The sequence below is a fragment of the Ipomoea nil genome, unplaced genomic scaffold (genome assembly GCF_001879475.1).
Source record: "Ipomoea nil cultivar Tokyo-kokei standard unplaced genomic scaffold, Asagao_1.1 scaffold3314, whole genome shotgun sequence".
NCBI classification, from domain to species: Eukaryota; Viridiplantae; Streptophyta; class Magnoliopsida; order Solanales; family Convolvulaceae; genus Ipomoea; species Ipomoea nil.
This window is the reverse complement of record NW_017619742.1, coordinates 6350192-6358170: the sequence shown is the minus strand read 5'-3', so window position 1 is coordinate 6358170 and position 7979 is coordinate 6350192. Positions and strand designations below refer to the sequence as shown.

The following is a 7979-nucleotide window of genomic DNA, read 5'->3' as shown; positions in this document are numbered from 1 at the left end:
CATTTTGGTCTTTTCACACCTTCTTCTTCATTAACTCTGACCAAACTTCGCCGGAGAAGCTCAAGCTCGCCAGAGGGAGCTCCATCTCTTCCGCCGACGTCAGCTGCACCTCCGATGGCTTGCCTAATTAACACCTATGGTGTTATGAATCAAATCCAATGGTAAACAAGGAGAATTCTTCCATTCCTTAGCATGCAATTTGAGAATCTCAGCAAACAGCCCTTTTCTGCCGTATCTCTCCATCTTAGCTCTCTCTCTCGTTCCTCTTCTACGACGGCGAGCGCCGGCGATCCCCCGGCAGATCGCGGCGGCTAGCTCCGTCTCTCTTCTCTCTCGGTAAAAGCTGAGCAACAACCAAACAAATCCCTATCTACCTCTCGTCTCTCCCTTCTTCTCTCGGCTAACTCACGTACGGCTTCAACAACATCCGACGGCGAGACAAGGCCCATGGACCTACATCTCCCCTCCCTCTCTCTGGTGGAATCACGAAGAGGCGGAAGCAGCAGATCGGAGCAGCGACCTCCGCCCCTCTTTCTTTTCCAGCGAAGCAAATAGATCGGCGGTGGCGTGGCAAGCTTAGCTTCGTTTTTCCGGCGACCCTTGCTCAAGAGATGGCGGCGGCGACCTCCCCTTTTCCTGGCGAGGCAGAGACGGCAGTGGTGGGTCCCTGGCAGTTGATCCCTCCCGGCGAAGCAGCAAACCAGCACCACGACTGGATGACTCGCCGGAGAGTGACGTTTGGGGTCAACAACTCATCATCGGAGGTGAAGCTGACGTCGGCGACGATGGAATGAAGAAGAAGGCGTGAAAAGACCAAAATGCCCAGGGCAAATCGGAGCTCTCGCCTGAGACTTGACGAAATACGGCCATAAGGACTGATTTGACGAAAAACAATTATTTTCGGGGACTAAATCGATGAATACGTGATTCAGGGGCAACATTGACAAGTCGCGAATAAGTGAGGGACCAAATCGTTGATTCACCCTAAAAGTTATTCCCAAGGGCATGGGAATAGCTAACACCAAGCCTCCCCTAGGAATGACTATTCCCCTTGCGAAGGTAATAGCCCATTCCTAGGAATGTTATTCCCATGACAAAATAATCTAACCAAACGATGGAATATGTCTATTCCAAGAAATGTTATTGCATTCCTGACATATTCCATAAGTCAAACATGACTATTCCCCTTGCGAAGGTAATAGCTCATTCCTAGGAATGTTATTCCCATGACAAAATAATCTAACCAAACGATGGAATAGGTCTATTCCAAGGAATGTTATTCCATTCCTGACCTATTCCATAAACCAAACATGCCATAAAAGTCTGAAACGAATACCAGTATACTTTTAAAGACTTTTGAAAAGTCTGAATCAAATACCGGTAGACTTTTAAAGAGTTTTTAAAAGTCTAAATTGAATACTACCAAACTTTGAAAGTCGTTAAAAGTCTTTAAAACTCTTTAAAAGTCTAGATTGAATACACCCCCCCTAAGTTAACCGTCTAACCAAATTATATTAGAATTGTTTGTAGAGTTAATTACCGAAATGGTCGCTTGACTATAGCGAAATTACCAATTCGGTCCTTGACTATTTTTTTTTTTTGACCGATTAAGTCCTTCAACTTTAAAAATCTTAACCAATTTGGTCCTCCGTTTGTTTGACCGTTAGTCAACCGTTAACTTGGGACCAAATTGGTAATCACTATAGTCAATGGACCATTTTGGTAATTAATTCTCAAAAATATTAATCACTAACGTAACGTAACATCCCCACATTCCGGCAAATTATATTATGCACCGCGCGTCTTTTTTTTTTTAAATGAAAATAAACAGTGTTAGTTTCCGCCGTTTCGCACCCTTTTGCAAAAAGTAACTCTGTTATTCAGTGTCATTTTGTATACACTGCAGTTTCAATTCAACACAACTACAGTTTCATTTCGATATAACTATAGTTTCATTCGATATTTATAGACTCAAATATGTGAAAATGTTATTTAATTTTATTTTATATACACTATAATTTCATTAAAACACAACTACATGATCATTTTGATATAATTACAGCTTCATTGTACAATATACACTCAAATATGTGAAATGTTATTCAGTTTCATTTTATATACACTGTAATTTCATTTCACTATAACTACAGTATCATTTTGATATAACTGCAGTGTCGGTTTAGATATACTATAGTGTCAGTTGGTGTTTAATACACCAAACAAGCGGACTCTGTTAACTCTAACGGCGGGCCGTTTCTTTACTTAAAAAAACGACGCCGTTTTTGACCGCGGTGCACATGCACCGCGGTCTATAATATAACGACTGCCACATTCCTACCTCAGTGTCTATTTTTCAAGTCAAAATAATTAAAGAAGATGAAATAGGTCCCAAAAAAAAGAGAGAATTAGCTCAGAATCACATGCCAACAGCAACATTGAACAAACCACACCAATACATATTACAATCAGAAATGTACGAATTAAATAGAAAGCGTGCGCAGAATGAAGAGTTTATAATTATTAGAACCCAAAAAGAAAAGATTTTGTTTGGTTTGCGGAAAGCCCATTGATTTATAAAATTAAATATATCAAAAAAGAAAAAATCAAACAGTATTCGGTTCAGTTTAATTTTTTATCGAACAATTCGGTTGATTTGAATTAATTTTTATCAAATCGTTCGGTATTCAAGAATCCAATATCGTTCGGTTGTTCGGTATATTACCGAACTAAACTAGTTCGGTTCGAGAAAACTAAACCCCAATTGTCCACCTCTAAAGTTAATTACCAAAATGGTCCCTTAACTATAGTGAAATTAATAATTTGGTCCCAAGTTAACGGTTGACTAACGGTCAAACAAACGGAGGACCAAATTGGTTAAGATTTTTAAAGTTTAAGGACTTAATTGATTAAAAAAAATAGTCAAAGATCAAATTGATAATTTCGCTATAATCAAAGGACCATTTTGATAATTAACTCTTGTTTGTATTAAAAAAAAAAAAAAACTATGCGAGTATCCGGTACTTTCAAGGAACATGTAGCCGCAATACCATTGTCCACTCCAATTTACACATACAGAACCTACTACAATTAGCTGCCTTTCGCCTGTCGACATTTCCTTTTACTTATTTTAATCTTTTAAAGTTGTAAAAGTTTTTAAACTATGATTTTCTTGTTTAGTTTCATCTCTTGGCCTTCTAATCCTTGAGCAAAAGGTCAACCAGTTTTATCCAAGAACGCGGAGCTTCTAGCTTTCAAACAGAATTGGGGAAAAAACATAAAAGCTGAGGAATTTTGAGGTAAAATGCTCTCCAGAAAGATGTTATTATCATTGTCTTTATTTCCGGGTTGCTGAGATTGAAATAAAATTGTTTTTATCTCTTTCAATTGCTTTTTGATAAATGCAACTGCATAGATCGGCTGATTCTTGGGTTTATCGCTACTTTGCTTGTATGGGGGTCAGTATTTCGATTCTCTCTATGTTTTATGCATTTGGGCTTCTTTAGAATTTTAATTCTTTAGAAGTTATACAGCACTCCTTGATGTTCTTGTTTAACACACAAAGAAAAATCAAATCTTTGAATGGAAGAGAGAGCAGCAGAGCAAAAGTAGCTAGAGGGTTTATTAATTTAAGTCTGTAGTAAAATTTTTGGGAATCTTTTAATTGATTTACTGCACAGTGAAATGATTTAGGGCTTCAACTTTTAGTTTGCTTTTAGATGGTGGGTTTTGGAATCTTGGTATTTTGCTTCCAGGCAAAGCAAGAAATAATGGTGCACAAAACTGATGTGGGGTGTTGTGGTTCTTGATTTCTTTATTATCGTGGTTAGCTTGTTTAAGTGTGAGAGTTTTGTTTGCTTGAAGGCAATATTCTATACGTAATTGTGTCGTTTAGCTTTAGCATCCTGCGCCTGAGGGATTTGCTTCTCTATATATGAACAATCGTGGTTGTTGCTTATTCATTTGGATGGAGGAATGTTTTGAAAGGAAGCCTCTTTGTTCAGTTTTCAGATGTTTGAGGGAGAATCTTCCTGCCCTGTTTGTTTTGATGATGAGAAACCTCAAGGAAAGTTGCAGAAATCTTTTTAAAGTAAGAACTGGTTTCTGTATTCTTTCCTCAATTTAATGGAGAAATATATAAGGATTCATAGTGGTTCTCTTGGTGCCGTTTCATGCCTGATAAAATTGCACTCTTTAGATTTTGTGCAATTCTTCTTCTTCTTCTTCTCTTCAGTAATACAGTAATAATCATGTGTGTTTGATTGATAATGAACTAATGATGTTGAATTGATCTTTCAAAACTTATCGTGTTGTTGGCAGGCTGAAAAGTAACCCTTTATAGTTGTTTGTAATTAGTATAATTGAGAGTTAATGCCATTTCTGGTCCTCCGAGTATAGCGGTTTTGCCACGTTTAGTCCTAAACTTTCAAGTTAACCACCCGCGGTCCTTCAACTTTCAAATTTTAACCAGCCTTGGTTAAGGGCAAAGTAATCCTCTCAGAAGGACCATGGCTGGCTAAATTTTGAAAGTTGAAGGACTACATCTAGTTAAAATTTGATAGTTGAAGAACCATGGGTGGTTAATTTAAAAGTTGAAGGACCACAGGTGATTAACTTGAAAGTTTAGGACTAAATGTGACAAAATCACTTTACACAGAGACCCTAGACGCCTAGATGGCATTAACTTGATGGTTTGAAATTCTTGTGAATGACCAAGATTCTACTTACTTGCTTGAACTAACCTAATTGATTCCTGGATGTTTGTGCTCGAAAATTGTACTTCTTTATAACCTACAAGATTTCACCTTGGTCTGAAATTGAAGACAATTCTAAGCTCTTCTTGTAATATCTTTAGCTGTCTGGTTGACAATTGGCGTAATGGCGTGCGAAAGTCTTAAGTTTCTACCCAACAACATTTGGTTGATTGTTTGCATCATTCACTGTAAATGAATTTATAGACATAATTATTTGAAAAAGGGTCGATAATAAATTGAAATAAGTTTTAGTTTAAAATACACTGTTAAACTCTGTGCAGTGTTCCTGATGCCTTTGTGGTTCTGGAGTTGTTCCGATATATGACTTTGACCATGAGAATAATAAGTTTATCTTTTTCTGTTAATTATCAATTATGTTATAACTTATCGGCCTGCCATTATCAATAATTGTCAACAGTTGAAAGGGACGTTGTGTCTCTAAATTTCTAATCATTGCTGTGGTTAAAACCTGATTTTCAACAGAGCAAAGGTTGTTTTGGATGTTGTGCCAAATCACCATTTGTGATTTCTTCAGAAAAACGATTGAGAGGATTGAAAAATCAAGTTCGAGAAGCAACAAAGAAGAGTTTGGGAGGAGAGTTTTGGAGTAGCAGTACCGGTGAGATGGATAATAGCACAGTTCCGTCCCAGAGAAGTGTCTCATCGATTAGCACCTCAAATCTCGCCCTCGATTGTAGCGCTGGCACCGCAAACAACCATTCGGAATTTGTAAATCATGGCAAGTGCATGCCTTATTTTACTCCGTAATAAGCACTAAGCAGTCACGACTCACGAACTGTTATCTACTTTATTTGTAAATTTACAATCGAATTGATGAGAATCTTTGCTGGATCAGGTTTTCTTCTTTGGAATCAAATAAGGCAGCAGTGGGTTGGAAAGAGAGAATCCCAGAGGCGTGCACCGGTTGACGAACCCAAATTAAGGTCGGCATCCTTTTACCTCTTCTCCACTTTGTTGAACCTTGGTGTTTGTTGTTACTAAGGTAAAAACAAAAGAAAACGTTCTATGTTAGGATCAAGCGCTTACCACTATACCAAAAGCTATAGCTAGTAGCGAAGGCGCAACTTATTTCCTTATACCGCCACACATTTTTGAGAGCTAGGGTGTTGGGCTTGGCTCTTTACCGGCCTCCGCCCAACAATTCCCTCTCCTAGCACCTGCCAGTCTCATGACCTGGCTTTGGTACCACTTGTTAGGATCAAACGCTTACCACTATACCAAAAGCTATAGCTAGTAGCGAAGACGCAACTTATTTCCTTGTACCGCCACACATTTTCGAGAGCTAGGGTGTTGGGCTTGGCCCTTTACCGGCCTCCGCCCAACAATTCCCCCTCCTAGCACCTGCCAGTCTCATGACCTGGCTCTGGTACCACTTGTTAGGATCAAACGCTTACCACTATACCAAAAGCTATAGCTAGTAGCGAAGGCACAATTTATTTCCTTATATTGCCACACATTTATGAGAGCCAGGGTGCTGGGCTTGGCCCTTTACCGGCCTCCGCCCAACAATTCCCCCTCACTATACCAAAAGCTATAGCTAGTAGCGAAGGCACAACTTATTTCCTTATACTGCCACACATTTTCGAGAGCTAGGGTGCTGGACTTGGCCCTTCACTGGCCTCCGCCCAACAATCTCCTAGCCACCAATTGATGGACTTGGCCCCTTACCGGCCTTCGCCCAACATTCTAGACCCTGCATCCTAGTATGATAATAATCACGGTTTCTGCTACTGCTATTTTTCCTGGTTTTCCTGTTAACAATCTGAATTTATCTGCTGCTCGAGTCATCTGTCTATTAGATACTGCATGCATGAATCATGACAACGTGTTCATGTTGTGCACTGCAGTTTTGATGCAACCTACGATAGTTTGCTTGGGACAAACAAACCCTTTCCTCAACCAATACCTCTATCGGTTAGTCTCGTGTGTTTAGCATTTGCACATTAGATTTAGTGTTTTTTTTTTCCATCTTACCAACTTCTCAGCATTGCAATTGACAGGAAATGGTAGATTTTCTCGTTGATGTCTGGGAACAGGATGGACTTTATGATTAAGCCCTCCATATGGGCAAACAACAAAACATTCTCAACCATTGCTTCATGGGATTTCTGTTCTTAGGAATTTTAAGGAAACACTCTTGATAGACTTTGGAGAACAGGATGGATGTTTCTCCATTCTAAACAGCACTATCTGTTGTATGTCTTTATGTCCATACTAAGCCAAAATTAAAAAGTAAAAACCTCTTGATCTGTCTGGATAAGGTTTGTAAAGCAAGACTTCTGGTCTAACTCTGATACCAGATTGATTGAATGATGTATTTTGTCATAATTAAAAGTTGTTGATATTATACATTTATATTTTATATGTTATATACGCAACGATTTTTTTCTAGGAATAGTTTGAGGTTTGTGCCAATGATGTTTACTGTTAGAGTCTTCCCATTCTAAACAAAGATAATGCAAGACTTGGGGCGTCAACATAAAGCAAGAATTGTTCAATCTACTAAGAGTTAATGATCCTATTAGGTAACATAGTTAGCTTATCAGCTAATTTTGATTTATTTGACTACTATTAACTGTTTGACTTGGTTAAACAATCAATATGAGTGTTTGATTAATTAAATTTTTGTAATAATGTATTGCTCTAAAAGGCTAAAATTCAAAAAGTTTCTCAAAGTAGCGTTTTTCTATCATTTTTTTGAGAAAGTCATTTTGCATGTAATTAGTTATCAGCTAACAGCTAATTTATCAAACACTTTTCTACAATTAGCTAATGCTATCAACTAGTCAAACTTACTAATCCAATCAGCTAACAACGATTTACCAAACACCTTAATATCAATGATGGTCTTCTGATTTTGGTTGTCACGTTTGATTCTAACCTTTCTTTTTATCATTTGTTCGTTGTCATTTGATTTTGAAGTTTTAATCATTTTTAATTTTATGTTTTGAAGTTAGATTTCTCGGTTTGAGGTCAAGAGAAAATATTAAAACTAAACGTGGCGTAACTATAAAACTCGGACCATCTTTGGTATTAACTTATCTACTAAAAAAACCAACATGTATGTTTAATTGTTAGCAAAATTGAATTTATGAATACGAATTTGGAACGGTCAACTTTGCAATTATGCTTTTGGGTCCTGGCGGCTGACATGATTTATATGTTAAAGAAAGAAATATTCTTATAGACAATTAGAAAGAAATCCTT

General features: G+C 37.8%; 1 protein-coding gene across 3 annotated transcripts; it reads left to right on the top strand.

Moving 5' to 3' along the window:
• The first annotated feature begins 3053 nt into the window (after positions 1-3053).
• On the top strand, positions 3054-7141 carry LOC109169591. Of its 3 annotated transcripts, XM_019318474.1 has the most exons (7): positions 3054-3296; positions 3413-3455; positions 4002-4087; positions 5235-5490; positions 5608-5695; positions 6620-6686; positions 6773-7141. In XM_019318474.1, the coding sequence occupies exons 3-7, from the start codon at positions 4046-4048 to the stop codon at positions 6824-6826; spliced, it is 507 nt and encodes a 168-aa protein (XP_019174019.1). In that variant the 5' UTR covers positions 3054-3296; positions 3413-3455; positions 4002-4045; the 3' UTR covers positions 6827-7141. The 3 variants fall into 3 exon arrangements, with proteins under 3 accessions (XP_019174019.1, XP_019174018.1, XP_019174020.1); XM_019318473.1 differs by lacking the exon at positions 3413-3455; XM_019318475.1 differs by lacking the exon at positions 4002-4087.
• The last annotated feature ends 838 nt before the right edge of the window (positions 7142-7979 follow it).

Coding starts and splice junctions, on each gene's coding strand:
- LOC109169591 (XM_019318473.1), top strand. CDS start 4,046: ATGATGAGAAACCTCAAGGAAAGTTGCAGAAATCTTTTTAAA. Junction 5,491..5,607: donor TTCGGAATTTGTAAATCATG/GCAAGTGCATGC, acceptor TTGCTGGATCAG/GTTTTCTTCTTTGGAATCAA. Junction 5,696..6,619: donor GTTGACGAACCCAAATTAAG/GTCGGCATCCTT, acceptor TGTGCACTGCAG/TTTTGATGCAACCTACGATA.